Here is a 19,496-nt window from a genome sequence, read left to right as displayed (position 1 = left end):
CTTCCTCAGATGACATGCATCTGAGGAAGTGGGTATTCACCCACGAAAGCTCATGCTCCAGAACGTCTGTTAGTCTATAAGGTGCCACAGGATTCTTTTCTGCTTTTAAAATGATGTGACTGTTGGGAACCCACTTTCAAATTGTCACATTGTAGATATGAAATGTAACCCTATAGCTCTGACATGGTCACAAAATAGTGCTTTTTCACTTGTTAGATATTTTGCAGGATACATTAATGTAAGGTATGGAACAGCATCACCCATCCTTAAGGATGTCCTGTTCATCAGTATTGACAGAAATAAGCAAAGGTTGACTTTTTAGCTTTTTTCCCAAAGTTGGATAGAATATACTATTTTAGTTATCGTATCAGACAGGGAGAAAATGGGGAGAAAATGTACACAATGAAAATGAAGTAGAATTGGGTGGGAAGTGGCTTTTTTCTCCTGTTCTACACTGGGAGAAAAATTAGATATTTTGAAGTTTTTGAACAAAAAGATGAGACGCACAGAATCTTTCTTAAAAGCCTGGTTATTAAGGCATTCATGTGGGAGATTTGAACGGGCATCTCCCACATACCAGGTGATTGCCCTAACCACCAGGCTATTTGCTATTTTAGGGTGGTCTCTTGGTCTGGTTTTGACCAGAAATTCTGTCTTGGACCTGAGAAACCTTTCCCAACAAAAGTTTAGTTGAAACTGGCATATTCCTGCAGAAAGTTGTTGTTTTTGTGTTTTGGTGTTTTTGTTGTTTGTCAGAAAACGTCCGTGGGTCAAAACAAAAATTTTGTCAAAAATTTTCGGACCTCTAGTAGTAATCTTAACCTCTAAGTAGTAAGAAGTGGATTTCTGCATGCTTATAATACTCTTTTGAAATCATTGATTTAACTCTGTTAGGGTTGGGACTTGATTCAGCAAACTGTAACATGCAGTGTGCTTATCGTATTCCCACTGGGAATACGCACATTAGTAAACACTAAGTATAGTATTTGCAGTATTGGATTCTTGCAGTATAGATTGCACATTTTCAAACATTCGTCGTCAAAAGGCAAAATTGTACCTTGGAAAACCTCACTACTTCTCCACTGGAGACTAATATGAATGAACTATTCAAAGCTATGATAAAGCATCCCATCAACAATTTCTCTGATTTTTTTTCTTTTTCTCTAAATGTGTTGGAGAGAATACTAAGATTCCCAAGCAAGTCTCAATTTTCCTTTTGTATAAAAGAGTCTTTCCGTATGCTGTTAGGTACAAGCTTGCAAAGAGCCTTTAAATGTGTATTAATAAATCAAGTAATTATGGAGGAAGTTTTCAAAGGCACAAATTACAAGTGCCTAACTCTGATTGAAAGTTAATGTGTCTATAGTGTCATTTGTGCCAACCAGTTGCCTGGTTTGCATGTCCAAGTGAAGTTTTTTCCACAAAGAAATGAATTTTTAACAGATCTTTCGAATTCAGTTTTTTTCATTCAGGCCCTTTGGAAATGTGTGGATCTGCTCTGAAAACTGCATTGTGGAATCCCATATTTAATAGTTTACCTGTCGAATGTGCCTAGTTTACTACTAAAGATGTTTGTTCCACTTCAAGGCCTGCAAACACGGTTTGGCGTCCATGAGTCAAGCAGAGTCCTTTCATGTATCATATTACTGAAAATAATGGAAGTTCTGCAGGCCACATGGTGCCCCTTACTACACCTGTTCACCTTAATCGTGTTATACATTCAGCCCTCACTGACATTTGTACAACCCTCAAGTGGTTTGGTTTGGGAAATCTGCCTATATAGCAGAATTTTTCACTAGTGTCGTTATATCCATATAGTTAAGCTGTAACATAAGCGTGCGGCATTTATGATGTAAGCTCTGCTTTACATTGGTGCAGCTTCTTCACCAGTGCAGATTTTTCTAAATATATCAGGCCCTTCACCCTGCACTAGTTAACAGGAGTGAAAAGCAGTAAAACTGTTTTTGTTGCTAAGGTAAACTGATTGTAACTCTCTCAGTACATGCAGACAGCCTCATGCAATGCTCTGCAAAAACAAGATGGCATTTTTATGCAGTTGACTTTCTTCTGAGCTGAATCACATTTTAAAGTAACTGAAAATCTATGTTGGTGTTGGAGAGGAGGATGCATATTTTCAACTGTGTTTTTGTCTTCACCAGGTTAACCTGCTGAACTCAATTCATGATAATTTCCAGCAGTAAGTAACTTAAGTCATTAGCTCTTGGTATCTACTCATACATCTATAGTTGGCTGGAAAAATTGGGGTGGAAATTTGTTCAAAAATGCTTGGAAAACTTTGATTCTTATTTAAACTTTATACTTTCTGAAATGTAATGGCCAGTTCTGAGTAAGATCCAGTACATGTTTTGTAATTTTTGATAGCCACATGCTATAGCTTGGCACAAATGAAATAATATAATTACTTAAGAACACATGTGGAATGTACATGTTAATACTTTGCTCTTGGTATTGTATTGTGTTGTATTATGCTAAAACTGCTCAGATAACATTTTTTTTTTATATTTCTAACTTACCGGCATTTTTAAAAACCTTGTTTGACATATTTTGTCAAGTTAAGCTTGTGTTATATGAAAATAACTACAGACGCCACACGTTTCTTAACTATAAATTAAGCATATGTTGTAGCCTAGAGTTGCTATGATAAACCTTTTTTTTTTTTTTTTAATAAAGGGTGATGGTTGGATCACAGAAGTCTAGGAGTGAAATCTTGGCCATTGACTTCAGTGTGGCTAGGGTTTCACCCTTGGCCTTTACAGCCTGTTGAGCAATACTCCAATGTGAATTTTTGCAAATGTACTTCTGTCGTTGTCCAGTATAGTGAAAAATGGGAAAGAAACTAGGGTGTTATAGTTTTGAACTATTATTTCTGTTATTAAATAGCTTGATATTTTAGTGCATGACATATTTTGCTCATCATAACTTTTTAATTTTTCCTATGAATTTGTGCCCTTTGCTTTTGTTATCCTGGTACAGTCGTTTATCGACTCTGACAATTTTCATGCCATGACAAGCAACCACCCCAACTATAACAGAAACATTTTTAACTTGTTAATTGTAATAAACAAACTAAATATATTGATGGTTGTGACAAGTCCTCTGCCCGCCCCTCTTCCTGGGGCCCACTGGTTGCCCCAGTTAAGCTCAGAGAGGCTTCTAGTTATGCAGCACCTGTGGCTTTATTTACACAGTGTTCTCCCACCACCAGTGTTATGCTACATACAGAGCTTGCAGGCCTGATAATCTCTTCTCCTAACCAGAGTCTGCCCTCAGCCTGGAGACTGACCTTCCCCTGACCATTTCCCCCTTCTTCTCGCTGTCAGCCAGCCTTTATAGCCCTTGAATCCTTAGGTCCGCAGGTGCAGCCAATTCTAAAGACCAGGCACCAGGCTTCTCCCCAGCCCCAATCTCTTTCCCCTGATTGGGGCTGGCTGAGCAGGGGCTAATTAGGTGCCTTTGCACCAGCACCCTGCTACAATGGTTCACTTGAGCAGTTTATACTTAGATAACCACTTTATCTTTAAAATTACCACAGTTTTATAGTTAGGCATGGAATAGTATAGCAGTGTTTGTACTTTACACCAACATAATTATTGAATCAAAAATGTAAATTATAACCACTAAAACAAAACTCTGCTTAAAGTTCTTATTGACATGCCAGTCCTCTAATCCATTCCTGCTTTTCACATAAGCTGCTCTTTTTAAACACTTATTTTGAAACCATGCTTTTGGTCCATCAATAGCTCTTACCACTGCACAAAACACTAGCAAAGGGAACAATCCTGCACAAGGCAGGGAGATGAACTGGGTGACCTAATAGAGTTGGTGATATATCCCAGTGGACTTATGACAGTTTACACCAGCTGATCATCTGTCCCTCTGTCTTTTATCTTGGATTGTCTGAATCTGCTTTTTATCTCTTTACACTCTGCAGAAAGAAAAGCTGTAGTTTTAAGCCCAAATAGTCATATTGCATAGGTCTATTTTGAAAGTTCTACATTCAGGATAGATAAAAATTGTAGAGGAAATCCTTTTTTGGTCCAACTCCCTCCCCCCTCAATCAGTATCCATTTTTCTTCCAGAGCAATGGCCTCTTCTGGTGCTCGTGAGCAGTTTCTGCGGCAGATGGAACAGATTGTAGAAGGAATTAAACAGAATCGAATGAAGGTTAGACTGTTCCTTCTTGTTTTCTTTGGCAGAAGCTTGGAATTATTTCAGACAAGTCTAGATGGTTAAAAAAAATTGGTGTGATGAGATGTAAACTAATTAAACACTTGACAAGTCTCATCATTTCTATTTTGTACTATTCCCTAATAAGAGCCTGTAACTAAAATTTTAGTGAATAGACCAGAACTGTGTCTTTATACCAGCACGTCTCTCACTCCAGACAGGTTGCAGCATTTGAGTTAGATTCTGGTATTACAATATAGATCAGTCATCGGGACTCATAGCCTGATTCAGCACCACTGAAGTTGGGAGTTTGGCGTTTGGTGTCCATGACAGTGGGCTCTGGTGCTCAGTGGAGTGCTATCATGCACATTTCTCCAGTCCCTTTAAGGTTGTTCTTCAGTGGCAGCAGTAGCAAAGCTGAAACTGAAGAGATCATAGGCAGTCTTGTGCACCGGAGGATGGTCCTGAGTACCTTTTTGAAGTTGCTTGTTCCTTTGTAAATATAATGTAAATATTGCAAATTGGATGTCTGTTTTTTTTATTTTACTTTCTTTGCTTTATTCCTTTCACCTAAAAAAGTATTATTGATTTTCCCCGAATAATATTTTAACACTTGTGAGTCTTAGCTTAGTTAATGACACCATGTCAACCGGTCCTAGTGGATGAACCCACTGAGATTCCCTATTCTTAAGAACTAAGAATCATGTGTGACATTAGGATTTCTTTAATTATATTCTTTCTTTCATTTGAAATCTCAAGCATGACAGAGTATCAGGGAAGACACTAGACCAGAAGTCACACATTGAGAGTTACCGACTCTCCATGCTGTTTCTTTATTATTGGGATAAATAGCCACACAAGGACTTCCAGTTATTAATATGATGAAACCTATGTATAGAGAACATGGATACAGTGGAATTCAGTTTAGCATGAAGCTCTTCTGTAAAAATGGAGAATGTATTATTAGCCACTCTCCTGGAGGAGAGAGATGTTTCAGTACTTGAAAATTTGCAGTGAATTGTGTCTAATTGTTTGGGCAGTGGTTTTTGAATAGAATGGACAAATTCTGCCTGACATAAAGGGTAATGAAGTTGATTATTTGCTTTGGTCAATTTTTTCATTAGCAAGCCCATTGAGATTGTTTGATATTGAGGCACTTATTAAGATCATGGAAATATTTTAGAGCAGCATATTTTTTACTCATGAAGATGGCTATAATTTATGCCTGTTTGTTCTGGAAGGCTGACAGCCTCTTTAATGACACTTAAGTGCTGCAGCAACAACCCCAGCAAACTCTAAAAATGTCAACAGTTGTTCAAAGTTGTTCTTCCTCCTCCCCCTCTGCTACTCTACAAATTGTTTAATTGGTGACAGCTGAGAAAATCAAAGGGATTTTGTGGGGGAGTGAGGGAAGAGGAGCCTTACTGATATCTCTTGTACTCCTTCCTTCATCTATTATGAATTGACCCCTTGCCTCTAAGACCAGGCAAGCCCTCACTGCTCTCCTGTTTGATTCCACTTAAGAAAACAAAAGTTCAGCCATTTACTTATCCAGAAAAAAAGATGACTATCATTGGTTGTTGACAATACAGCATCTGCAACTGCTATGTGAGAGAAGGCTGTGAGGTCTCAGTCCTGCTTCACTGAAGACAGAGGTAGGGTTGCCATTGAAGCCATTGAAAATTGGGAAGCTGCCTGTTTCTGCTTTTGCATCTTAAGTCTTTCATTGTGGCTCGTAGTATCACTGTTGTGGGAGGAACTGGCATGGTTGGGATCTTTAAGATGGTTGTGAACTAAATTTTCTTTTCTGCCCCGGTGTGTAGATTCCTAGAGAGCATAGCGTGGATCTGGAATCCTTTAGAGTGTGAAGTGATGCGTCAGTCTTAAGAGTCCTGGTATTGAATAGCAGAAACTGCTGTCTTCGCAATCATAAGATCTCTAGAAAAGCAAAATTCCTGTGGTACCATCATTGTGATCGGTACCATCAGAGGTTGTCAGTGCTGTTTTGTCAGTACCGACCATCTTTTATGGGACACGTGGTCTGAAGAGAGTTGCTTTGAGGTGGTTGGTGCTGAGGACTTCTCCGTCAGTACCAGTACCACTGCTCTCATCTTTGGCAGCAGTGCTGCTGCTTCAGAGCCTGTGCCCTTCAGGTCTTTAGACCCTGAGGTGGAACTTGTTGTCTTAATACAGTATTTTGGAGCTGCTGGTGCCGAGGTGACCAGTTGCGCCAGGGATCTCCTCTGGCTCGTCAAGAGGTCAGTTTGAGGGCTTGCAGCTCTCTTTTTGGAGGCTTTGTGAGGGGAGTCGGCTCACCGCTCTCCATCCCTGGAGCCTTCAACTTGTAGGGAGGATCTCCACCAGGGAGAGGATTCAGGACCAGAGTCGGATGCTGGTTTAAAAGCACCCTCTATGAGGAGGAGTTTCAGCTTTAACTCCTGGTTCATTCGGGATCTAACCTTCAATTGCTGGCAGAAGGTGCACTTCTGCGGGATGTGAGCCGCTCTGAGGCACCAGATGCAGTGAGAGTGTCTGTTTGTAACTGGATTCATGTAGGGCTAGCAATCTAGAAACCATTTTTGCTGAGTGGTACTTATTCTGCATATTTTAAAAAGCATGAAAGAATTAGCAGCAACAGGTGCATCTCATCCATCCTCTGCAAAGGGGATTATACCTTTAGAACAGTGTTTTTTGCTTTAGGATGTTAGTGTGTGCTCAAGAGCAGCATTGGGTCTTTGGCTTATGACTCCATTAGATTGTCATGCTGAATGGCCTCCTCTAGTATAAAATAACTGTGTAGGTGTTCCGAGAATTAGCAAGCCTGTAGGTCGATAACTAACAAACATCTCTTTGAACAAGAATTAATTCAAACTAAAGCGGTTATGAGATAGCAAAACACTAGTATAAAATACTCATATTCTTCGCCTCTTGGTTTTTATATTGATCTCTCACCTAGAAGAAGCTTCTTACCTTACTCCTTTGAACAGGCAGATTAGCTGCATATGGAAGGGTGTTCACACACTCTCTCTCTCTCTCTCTCTCTCTCTCTCTCTTCATATGGAAGGGTGTGTTCATTCTCTCTCTCAAACCAGTTTCAGCAGATTTTCCTGCCCCTGAACTTTTTCACCACTTCATCCACAGTTAGTCTTTCCCAAGAGACTGAACTTAGATTTTCTCCACCTCTACCTTGAAATAAAAGGTTCTTAACTTAAATGTGTTGGGCATGATTCTTGCTGACAGCAAAGCCACTTTAGTGTCAGATGCAGGTGCAAAAATGGGTATAAATATAATCTTATTCCTATTTTAAGGAGTCTTTACATTGCCAAGTGCAGTTTTAAAGGGGCCTTAATGTAAATGAAAATCTCATCTATTTCTTTGATCACCAAAAATATGCATGCTATACAGACCATGCATTAGTACATATTTGTTAATGAGCATTTGTATATAATGCCTTAGGGTTATCATGAGACCCTACAGGTACAGTCCCTCCCTGAAGAGTCAAGTTTAGATTTGAGATGACCAGCCACAAGGAGAGGTATTAGGCAAAGGCGGGATGATGGAGGTTTAACTTTGTCCATATTGTATTCGTTTCTCATTGTTTTCATTAATAAATGAAATAAATACAATTTTAAAATAATTTTACATTAAGTGTTTAAGGTTTGATGAGGGGAGTGCAAGTCCTTGCTGGCAAGATTGAGGAAGGTTATAAGGGATTTGAGCAGGAGAGGGATAGACATAGTCAGTGGAGCAGGGTTTTTCACTTGTCTGAATATTCTTTGCCCTTCTCTTTGCTAAGAGATGTACTTCAGAAGACAAGCAGCAGACTGCTCCATTGTGCTAAAGGCAGGAGGAGCGTTTTGTCTTCCTCAGTAGCACTCCCAACAGAGCCTGTCTGCTCTTGTTTATGTATACCAAGTGCCAGGCCACTAGCACTGATCCTCTTCACTCTGCCTTAGGTGCTAGAAACTCAGAGTGCAGCTTTTCAATATGAACTACCCGTGTGTTTGATAGCGTCTCTCTTCAGGGAGCATCGTGGTTCTTTGTTTGGAATAACAGTAGCACAAATTGCAGGTGCTTCCCAAACAGCTCACATCGACGTTTTATAGCAGCAGAAAGTGCCTCTGTGATTCCTCTCTCTCTAAATGGGGATTCTCCATTTATAGATAGGCCCAGTTGTCCACTGCCTGGAATCTTGTGTGATTCCTTACCTCTGTGCAAACTGCTACCAAATCAGAATGACAGCACTGCACACCCTCTCTGAACAGGAGGATATGACTACATAAGGCAGTCGAGAATCAGCCCCAGTGTCTCCCACAGGAACAGACAAGATAGAAATAATATATACAGGGTATATCTGGAACATGAAGAATGTTATATTTTTAAGTGTGGGTTTGGCTGGAGACAAAAAGCATCAAGTAATAAAATACTTGCCTTAAAAATGTCAGAATACTTCTTGTTCCTGACCCTTAAATTGAGAGTAATCTGGCAAATTTAGTAGAAAAATTCAACTGTGTGATTTTTCCAAAGTTAATAGAGGATGGAAACAGCCACCTTGGATGCCGAATCAAGCCTTCGCTACTGCATCAATGACTTTTGTTGTAAAAGCAGCAAAGAATCGCGTGGCACCTTTATAGACTAACAGATGTATTGGAGCCTGAGCTTTCGTGGCCCACGAAAGCTCAGGCTCCAATACGTCTGTTAGTCTATAAGGTGCCACGGGATTCTTTGCTGCTTTTACAACAAAAGTTTTTGATGCAGTAGCGAAGGTTTGATTTGGCATCCAAGGTGGCTGTCTCCATCCTCTAACAGACCCAAACTAACACAGCTACTCCTCTGATTTTTGTTGTAAAAATATTTTGGGTGTTCTTATCACCTGTAATTTTAATTTCAATAAATTTTGCGCCATATTTGAATGCTAGTCGGTAAATAAGGTCCTGATTTCACAAAGACACACATGCATGCTCAACATGTCCACTGTAAGTAATTCCATTGACTCAGAGTAAGTCTTTGCAAGATCTAGGCCTAAATATTTGTTGCATTGAAGGAATCAGCAGAGTCCATTATGTGTCTTTTGTGAAGCATCTTTCTCTAATGTCTACCTGGAAATGTATTTAATGTTTCTGGTCCTTGTACAGTACATGGTCTTTCATTCTTTGTGCACATTAAAAACAGATAGAAAAGAAGAAACAAGAAAACAAAATGCGAAGAGACCAGTTAAATGATGAATACCTGGAACTGCTAGAGAAACAGAGGCTTTACTTTAAAACGGTGAAAGAATTTAAAGAGGTAAGAGCATTTTTTGTTTGTATTGGGTAGAGAGAATTTGAGCCAGTAAAACAACTAGTAGGTTTAAGAATAATCTTAAAAGCCATCCTGCTCAAAGACGGTCACTTTGAGATGGATCACAAATATTCCAGTTGTTAACAGACAAATGTCTAGATGTGTTGGCTTGCCAAGAAGTACTTTCACGTCAATAACTTTCACAAGCCTCCTTTGGGTTATCTATCTCTTGAGTCAAATCAAAGGAGAGGTTAAGCTCTCAGGAAAGCCACAGTCATCTTTCCAATTCACTTCATATTATTGTAGAGAACTGGTCTTTATTACTGGAACTCCTGCAGTAGAGGTGGAGCTAAAGATCTTTCATTGGCCTATAAATTGTGATTTTTTTTAAAAAGTTTTATTATTCAGCTCGTTAAAATCTCATTGAGAAGAACCCTGGTACAGGGATGCAAATTGGTTTCCAATTTTAAAATATTTTAATTAGTTCTTAGAACAGGCCTGATTTGTTTGTAAGTTAAAGGCAACCTTCCTGGGTAGTTGGAGGTGGTGAGATTTTCAAAAGCACTCGTTGGCCTAATCTGCTCCCCTTGAAGTCAATGGTGTCTTTGCCATTGACTTCAATGGGAGCAGAATTAGGACAACTCACTTTTTTTGAAAATCCCATCAAGAAGAGTTAAGTTTTAATGGTCTCCTTTTTTTTAGACGTGCATGTCCATAGTGGCTCAGTTAAAGGTTTTGTTTTTTAACATACCGTAACAATACCTGTTAAAATAATGATGATTGCTTCATTATTTATCTTGTCTTCCTCCATAGAAAAAGATACTTCTTTTATCCATCTATTATTGTATCATTCTATGTGTAGATTGTTCTATGCGTTGATTGTAAATTTTTTGGGTGCTTATCCTGGATGATATGCTGGAAAGACTTGTCAGATACACGGGAATGGATGCTGGGCAGTATGGCAAGTTTGAGGAAGTAGATTAGTGAGTCTTCCATGTAGCGCGGACAGTGGACTACGGTATCGGTTTGCTCCAGCACTTAACCCTTTTGTAAAATGGATATACTATTTAGCTAGTCCACTGAGCTGTTGTACTTTGAGATCCTTGCATGGAAGCTACTGTAACCAGTGAATGTGATTTTCTCTATAACGGAATTAACGTAAAAATTGTAATGTATGGAAACTGAAGGTGAGGCAATTCAGCATGTAAATTTGCTTTCTCTTGCATGTCATAATTTATGATTTCTCAGTTTACATAACGTTTTGGCAGAGGGACATGCCATGATCATCTGTACCAGATAAGTTCAGTGTTTCATAGTTGACAAAGATAGGGCATCCTGACCTTCTAAATGTTCTTGGACTTGGGGATTTCTTTCATACTTGATTATCTATAATACAGAGGATGGGTTGGAATGTATTTCAAATACTAAGCAATTCTTTAACCGTTCAGGTAACTGTACAAAACATTTTAATTATGGGCTGTTTATCAAAGCTTTCGAATAGATTGCAGTTGTCTAATGGAATCTTTTTTGGAAACCCATGAAAGGGACTATAATTAGTGCAGCATGGAGGTGATGAAGATGTATGCAAGGAGCTATCTTTGTATGAAGGGCACAAGTTTGGTCTGTGTTTCCTGCCATACCGCCCAGCATCCATTCCCGTGTATCTGACAAGTCTTTCCAGCATATCATCCAGGATAAGCACCCAAAAAATTTACAATCTACACAGAATGATACAATAATAGATGGATAAAAGTAGTATCTTTTTCTATGGCAGTTGTTAAATTAATAGAATAGGAATATTGTTAACATATAGCCTTTTGTGGCATGAGAATCTGTCTTTTGAAGAAGAAGGGAAGAGTAGTAGGTTTTTGTAGAGGTTCTTAAATTGTGTGATACTGTCTGCACTGTTTATATTTTTTCATTAGTAAAATAATAGAGGAAATGCACAGTCTTGTCATCTTAAACATTGCAAAAGTACTGTTAATATTTCATTGATTTAGCCTTCCCAGTGATTCTGTTAATTATTGTCTCTTTGAGAGCGAATGCTAAAATAGCACTGCTATGCAAAAGATCTTTGGAGTTTGCATGTTAGAAAAGGCTGCTTTCTCTAATCTATTGTACTTTGCTGGGTTATTTCCCCTGCCTTGTATCATATATCTCTGGGAGACTGACAAGCTGCTTAGCCACTTTATGACTATGGTAGGAGTTCCCATCCTCTCTAGCAAGTAAGCTTCCATGGAGAGTGAAAAAATCCCTCCTTACCAGTTGTCTTCTGAGGGAATTTCCACACCATGGCATGTCTCTTGTTTTATCTCCTGGAAGATGATAGTAACCTTATTGGGAACAGAAAACAAGTTCCTAATTCTTGACCTTGCTGTAGTGGTTCTCTGAAAATAGACTGTGCAAAATGGCATTGCAGGATTCCAGATCAGGTATCAATGACCTTCATTTCAAATTTAGTTCAGTTTATAAGGAAAAAAGATGAATTTCTAACTACCAGCAACATAAACTCAATTTGGGACTGACCATAAAGCTAGATTCTTTCTGCCTTGTGCATCTGCGCCTGTAATAATGGTCCTGCCATTGGAACCAAGTTAACAATTCCATTGATTTCATGAGTCAAAAAAACTCCAGCTCACTCTGCGTTGCCATGGATTGAAGAGCAGGCAGGCACAAAAACTAGTAAAATCATTTTTGTCACTAAAGTAAGAAGGCTTAAATCACTAGTTAGATGATGTCACTGTCACTTAGTCATGTCATAACCATACATTGGGCTCCATCCTGACCCATGTTATCACCTTTTTGTGTCACTAAAGGAGCACGAAAGAGCCATAAAGTTGCCCCAAAGAGACAAATGGAGATTCCTTTTACATTCCTCCTTGTCAGCTCTGACAGCAGAAGGCTTTGTCTTGATGATGTGAATATAGGTATCATAACTATTATAGTTAACATTTAAAAATCTATTTACTTTTATCAACAGGAATGCCGTAAGAATGAAATGCTGCTATCTAAGCTGAAAGCCAGTTCTTCCTGAGGAACTCCTCTAGCCAGTGAATTTTATAATTGATTGTTCGGTCCATAAATTGAATACTTTCTGTGGTAACATTGATAACTGCAATGCCTAGATATATGTATATTGCTATGTCTTTTTTTTTCAATCTGTATTCCGTTCTGCATTACTTTGTCCAGTGGCTGTTTGTTCCTGATCACCTCCATTACACAGTAAAGAGTTAATGCAGTACAGTAAATTAGGAATGTTGTCTAATTTTTATTTATTTGTTTTTCACAATGAGGAAGATAGGATTATTTTGTACTTTGGATTTAATACTGCACTAGTTCTAACTTCAGGACAATATATATATGTATTGTAATTTTGTAACATACTTGAAAAAATAAATCCAGACACCATGACGAGAGTGTAGTAAATAAGCAGTGATTTGATAAATTTAGCCAAAAGTGAAACAGAGAATTTGTTTTCACCTTTTTTCACCTGCTAAGAAGACAGATTTTACTTCAGTTTTACATTGTAGCCATAGATAAGATTTCAGACAATAAGAAATGTGAAGCCTGGTGGTTAAGACTCAAGCAAATGGAATCTTAACTTGCATAATTCTCTAGTGTAAGATTATAGACTTCTATATTTTTATTACAGCAAGTGTAGCTGTTGTATACCACTTTCTTTGAAACTTCAGTATTTATGTAGAGGGGGATTGCTATTAACTAGTTAATTCCAGACAAATTAGATCGTAATCACTAAGATCTTCAAGTATCACTGGCTGGGTTGAAAAATCCATCTGTCAACACACATTCTCTGTCAGCTGCAATTTGGAAAGATTAAGCCCCAGATCTTCTGCTGGTGTAAACTGGTGTAGCTCCTTTGCAGTCAGTGAAGCTCTAATTTACATCAGAAGGATTTGGCCCTGAAAACTTCAAAAACTTGTTGAACCTCCTTGTGAATTTTTATAGAACATCTGTATACAGTATTTTATAGTTTGGACAGCTTGTACACAACAGCAAGTTGTTTGGATTAGACTTGCTAATGTACAACACATCCTCTTTTGCTAAAAAACCCAGGTTCTTCATTGTGTTCAGTAACATGGACAACAGTGCCAACAAATTACTGTCTATGGCAGGTGAATGTGAAATAAAAATGTTTGGAACCCAGTGATCTGCAGCTGTTATATTTGAGTCTCTTCTTTAGAAGCCTTAATAGATTTTTGATTAAGAATGCATAATGGCATTCACTGACTTGTATAAATGTTTATTCTTAATATCTCGCATACTGATATTATTCCAGTGTGCCTCTTCTGCACATTAACCACCTGAGCTGCCACCTTTGTGTTGAGTTTTTTTCCTCTCTATGGAATTCATAAAAACAATAAAACTCCGCAGTATATGTAAGAAAGGCCTATATCAGGGTAGATTACCTTTCATGATCATCAGTGTGGGATGCAGAATTGTGAATCTGTGTCACTGGAAGGAATATTTATAAAGGCATCACCATAGAAGGCCTGATCCAACTCCCAATGAAGTCAGTAGCAGGATTTGACCTTGGAATCAAAGGCCACTGCACTGCATTTAAAGTGAGAAATCTGTGTAATGTGGGGTGAGAAGTGGAAACTTATGTGTAGCAAGGTCATGGAAATTCTGTCTGGTAAATTGTTTTAAGCTCTTTCAAACCATAGGATACTATGTTCAATACCATATATTGGCCCATCAACAGGCTCCTGGATGGGTTTATCAGTCCATCTTGAAAATGTATACACAGTAAATCAGTGTCTTCTACATTATTCTTAATGACATAAGAATCTTAACAGATTAACATTAAAAATCTGATCAATCAGAAAGCTCAGCAACAAAACCAGTTTTCAGACACACAGATATGTAAAATCTGTTAACTTCCAAAATCATGAGCTTTTTTTAAAAAATAAAAAAGTAAAAAATAGAACCCATTATTCTGGTAAGAACCTCTTTTTGGAGAACATATAAGCATATTGGAAAAGACTCTGATCTAGCAATGTAAAGGTGTAGTAAAGTGGTCACGATAAGGTTAACTGGATTACCCTGAGTATTATGGAATGAAGCCATGCTCCATTCTTCTTGTTTTGTAAGTGGAAGTTCCCATCTCCCTCACCCCAACACACACATACTTTCTATGCGATCCAGTTGAACAAAGCATCAAGTTCCCAGCCTGTAGACCTTTGAGTAAAGTGTTTTTTGTTGAACTGAACAGTCCCTTTGCAAAAAGAGCCCTTCAAGAGAGCAGAAACAGACCCTTTGGAATAACCCCTATTTTGAGCAGCTTTCTCTAAAATAGAGATGCTAGAGCTGCCATACGCTAGCCCTGCTCTCAGGCCCTGATGTTGGAGGGTAGGGAAGGGAGGTGGTGGTTCCAACTATTCTTTGCTTCCATAGCCAATGGGCAAAGTAGAGCATTTGTTAGGGAAATCCAAAGCTTTCTCTGATACAGGGAGCTATGATGGATCCATAAAGGGACCAGAACAGAGCACTTGAAAACACTTTTGGTTGACAGCCTTGGTTTCTTTTTGCACTCAGCATAGGACAGACTAATAAGGGTCAGGCCACCACTGTGTGCTCACTTGCTGGCTCTGAGGAACACACTTCTAAATGCTCTGCTGCCATAACGAGGATGCAAACATGTAACCTAAGGCCTTGATCCTGCAAATTCTTTCACCTTAGAGCTAGGATTGTGACTGAAGATGCTTTGGTATTATGCAGTGTTATATAATTGAAAAGAATGTTTTTAAACAGCCACATTATTTTCACCTTCCTTGAAAGCAACAGCTCATTTGCCAAACTGAAGGGCAATGTCAGTAAAGAAATAGTCTAAGTGGGTTCTTCAAACAAGGAAGAGTCATAAATAAATGTTGACTGTTTCCTTTGAAACAATGAATTTCAATTTAGACCTTGCCTGTGCTAGAAATTAAAATGTTAAAAGCACTTTACACAATGATGTATTACTATTCCATCAGTGGAATAAGGAAAAGTAAATCAAAGCACTAGGCTGGATACTGGGACCTGCGTAAGCTAATGAAGTGCTGCCATATAGAACTCTTCAGTGTTGTGTGTGCAATGATTTGGGGAGTACTTGAAATTTTGTTACCCTAGCCTAAATTCCCATGACACCAATCTGTAATTGCAGAGGCACACACCGAATAGAAAATGCAAACATGCAATGAGAAGATTTAACTGTTTCAGTGCATGCCAGGATGAGCATGGTCATAGTTGATATCCTGCAAAGGGCTAAGTGCCCCTTGCTCCCCCTGATTCACTAGAAATTGAGAGCTGATCCTCATCTTTCTGGAATGGGCACACAGACAAAAAACTCTGCCTTCAGTAGCTGCAGGATCAGGCCCATAATTATTACATCAGGAGGGAATAACCAATTCAGTAAGTGCATACACTTGTGACTAAATTTCACCAGCGGAGTGGGGAGGCCAGGTGCAGGTTTACATACTCCACCTACTGTCCAGTGGTGGAATTGCAGTGGTAAGGTATCAGATGTACATTCCCGTTTGTCTAGGTGAATTAAAGACATTTTTGTCGCAATCTAATCTCAAGTTACTGTTTTTATTATTGATATACCATAGTGTGTGTCCTTTACTCATGTAAGAGAAATCCTCTTTGGAGTGTCAGGGCAAGATGGTGGACTAAACAGCAGCAGTTCTGTGGTGTTTCTGGGAACCAGGGTTGAGGAAGATAATTGGAAAGTCAGACAACGTACAAAGGACAACCAAACTGATAGGAGTGGTGAGAGTAAGGGAGGTAAATTATATTGTAGGCTTTAAAAGAGAAGATCTGGGGAGATGTGATCAGTCTATAAATACCTCAGAGGTTACAAAATAAATAAAGGGATGAAATATTTTTAGTCTCTGGAAACTAGGAAAAGGACAAATGGTTTGAAGCTAAGGAAGGCAGAGTTTGATTAGATCTTAAAGAAAAGATCTGAACCGAAAGATCAATTGAACAGTCAAGCAGACTCCCAAGGGAAATGGACCCATTACTTCAAAACTCAAAATCAGATTAGATAAGACTGTTGCAAGCTACAAGCCGCAGTTCTGCAAAATGCAAGTCTGAATTAGATCTTCCAAGTGGTTAACCAGGATGAGTAAAATCTGCCCCGATGTGGAGGTAGATTCTCGCATCTGCTGAGCTCCTAGACCTTTCTCTGGGCATTGTTAAAGGCAGGATGCTGGGCTAAATGGACCTTGGACCAGTATGCCAATTTCTCTATATTTGAGAATTGTAATGAACACACTGAATGAGAATCAATTTCTACTTTGTAAAATATTTCCTATCTAAACTTTGGGCATCATCATCAGCAAAAGTCAATTAAAAATTCCATTCTCAAAAGTATAAGCGTGTGTGTGTGTGAGAAAGAGAGAGATCTTAAATTAGCTGCTGGAAATTGTGGAGCCAATTTCTTAACTCTTTTTGCCCCATCATTCATGCTGAAGATGAATTCAACAGTTTTAAAAAATAAAAACCTGTTTCTGGATTGTGAAGTAAAACTCCTAGCAAATCTATTGTACACTAGTAGATTCCTCTAGGGGGTTAATTCACAATTCAGTAAACCTCATTAGTTTGGCCCACTAATATATGCGTTGCTGTAGAATAAGTTTGCCTGATTTGTCTTATAACAGGCTTATTCAAAGTGATACGAGCTACGAAAGTGAAATCTTGGAAGAGTGTTGCTGTTTTCATAATGTACTAAAAATACTGTAATGATAAATAATTATAACGTGTGTAATAAACATGTCATAAAACCAAATTTTATATTTCCAAGATTGCTGCTTTTGTAATTTATATTCAGGTAAAGGAGAAAATCCCTGGAAATATTCATTTTTAGGAGGGGGTTTTGAGACTTAACATTTTAGTAAAAGGGGTTCATGGGTTGGTAAAGTTTGGGAGCCACTGCTTTAGAGTAGCTGTTTTAACCTCTTTAGATATACATGCTGTGAACTGTGCTGCTAAACATTCTTTAATCCATCCTGGAGCTAAGGGTAACAGCACAGTAGTAATTTTTAAGACGTGAATTCTATGCAATGCTTGAAGTAGACAAGAGGGGAAACAACTGCATGCTTTACTTCCATTTTCTTTCAATTGAATAAAGATGCAAATGTGAGTAACTAATAACTGGAACAGATCAAGAGATGGAGTAAATTAGCCACCAGTTGGAATTTTTAAATCAAGACTAGAGGGCTACGTCTACACTACAGCATAAAATCAAAATTACTAAAATCGGTTTTATAAAACCAATATTATAAAATCGATTTTATGTGTCCACACTATGGCACATTAATTCGGTGGTGTGCGTCCATGGTCCTAGGCTAACATCGATTTCCAGAGCGGTGCACTCTGGGTAGCTACATTAAAGGAATGAGACCAATAACTTCGATTTCCGTCCACACTAACCCTAAATCGATATAGTAATATCGATTTTAGGGTTACTCCTCTCGTTGGGGAGGAGTACAGAAATTGATTTTAAGAGCCCTTAAAATCGATTTAAAGTGCCTTGTAGTGTGGACGGGTACAGAGTTAAATCGGTTTAACACTGTTTAAATTGATTTAACTGTAGTGTGGACCTGGCTGAGGGCTCCCTAATGATACTCTAGTTCTATCATGTTATGGGCTCAGTGCTTGAATTACTGGGTGAAACTCTGTAGCCTGTATTCTGCAGGAAGTCAACTGAAGATGAGGGCTTTAAAAATCTATAAAACTGATGGTGAGAAGCAGGGCTACATCATATATAACATATACATTAACATAAGCCCCGTATAGCACATCCTCTTTGCTCTCAGCTCAGATTCTTTTGGATGGCTGATTTAATAAATGAATTAAAAAGTCTTAAATGTCTGTTCTCTAAGTCCAGACATGTGGTGGTATCCTCCTAAACACAGGCACATAAAGCAAGTACCAGACTTTTTTTTATAAGAGCTTTTTTTAAATGGCAGCACAGCACTAAGACAATTCCTCTGTCTATAGTACATGATTCTGATCTCACTTGCAACAGTCCAAAGCAAAAGGAACTACACTGAGTTATACACCAATGTAAATCTGGTGCCAGTGAGAGCAGAAGCATCAAGTCCCTGCACCACCACAGACTTCCTGTGTGAGTCTGGGCAAGTTACTTACGGCTAGATTTTTAAAGGTATTTTAGCATCTAAAGATGGAGATAGGCACCTATCTTCACCCTTGAGTGCCTAGATACCTTTTAAAATCTGGCCCTTTGTCCCTCTGTGCCTCAACTGCCATCTGTAAAATGGGATTAATAATCCCTTTCTCCCACCCTTTGCCAGTCTTATCGATGTAGATTGCAAGATCTGAGCAGGGGCTGTCTCTTATGTATATGTACAGCACCCAGCAAGATGAAGTCCCCAGGCCACTACTATTATATAAAAACAACTCTGGATTTGTATAGTGCAGTACAGCCCTTTCAAGCCTCCTAATACTCGTGATATAATATTAGTTTAATAAGACAGTAAACTGAGGCACATAAAAGGTGGCTATCTCAGGTCATAAGAAAGTTGCTTTCAGAGCAAGGAATAGAACCTACATGACTGGCTCCTGGCCCTTTGCTCTAACACTTGAAAACTGTCTCCAATCCTTTCTTCCAACTACAGCTCATGAGGAAAAGTTACTTGTTAGTAGATAATGGAGCCTAAAGATTGTCCTGCCTTTAAGTGAAGGAGGGAAGGAAATACTCCTGCGAGCTATCGCTTGTTCAGATCTTTCTTTAAACAACATGCCTTGTGTAAATATTTGACTTTTAATTAGAGAATCCAGTAATTCCCTTTAGTCGGCGCTGTCAGAGTGCAAATGATCACAAAGAGAGAGTTTCATTGTTTTGTTTTTTTTATTTATAAAATGTGTTGATCAGAAAACTCTCAGTGCATGTACAATTAAAAAAATACATCAGTTACATGGCTCTGGGGGCCTCAGCTGGTGTACATGGGCACAGCTCCACTGATTTCAGTGATGCAACATTGATTTACACCAGCTGAGGA

The 19,496-nt window shown here is 38.7% G+C and overlaps 1 protein-coding gene across 2 annotated transcripts in view; it reads left to right on the top strand.

Moving 5' to 3' along the window:
- The window catches only part of CCDC93 (coiled-coil domain containing 93), a 110,488-nt gene extending 96,099 nt beyond the window's left edge, over positions 1-14,389 (top strand). For both annotated transcript variants that reach the window (XM_030579392.1, XM_030579391.1), the window contains 4 exons: positions 2,160-2,197; positions 4,101-4,185; positions 9,361-9,474; positions 12,449-14,389. In XM_030579392.1, the coding sequence (XP_030435252.1) occupies positions 2,160-2,197; positions 4,101-4,185; positions 9,361-9,474; positions 12,449-12,502 (291 nt within the window). In that variant the 3' untranslated portion in view covers positions 12,503-14,389. The remainder of the gene's footprint in view (positions 1-2,159; positions 2,198-4,100; positions 4,186-9,360; positions 9,475-12,448) is intronic.
- The last annotated feature ends 5,107 nt before the right edge of the window (positions 14,390-19,496 follow it).

This window comes from Gopherus evgoodei, chromosome 11 (genome assembly GCF_007399415.2).
Source record: "Gopherus evgoodei ecotype Sinaloan lineage chromosome 11, rGopEvg1_v1.p, whole genome shotgun sequence".
Lineage (NCBI taxonomy): Eukaryota > Metazoa > Chordata > Testudines > Testudinidae > Gopherus > Gopherus evgoodei.
The sequence above is the reverse complement of the archived record's forward strand: the minus strand, read 5'-3'. Positions and strand labels throughout refer to the sequence as shown.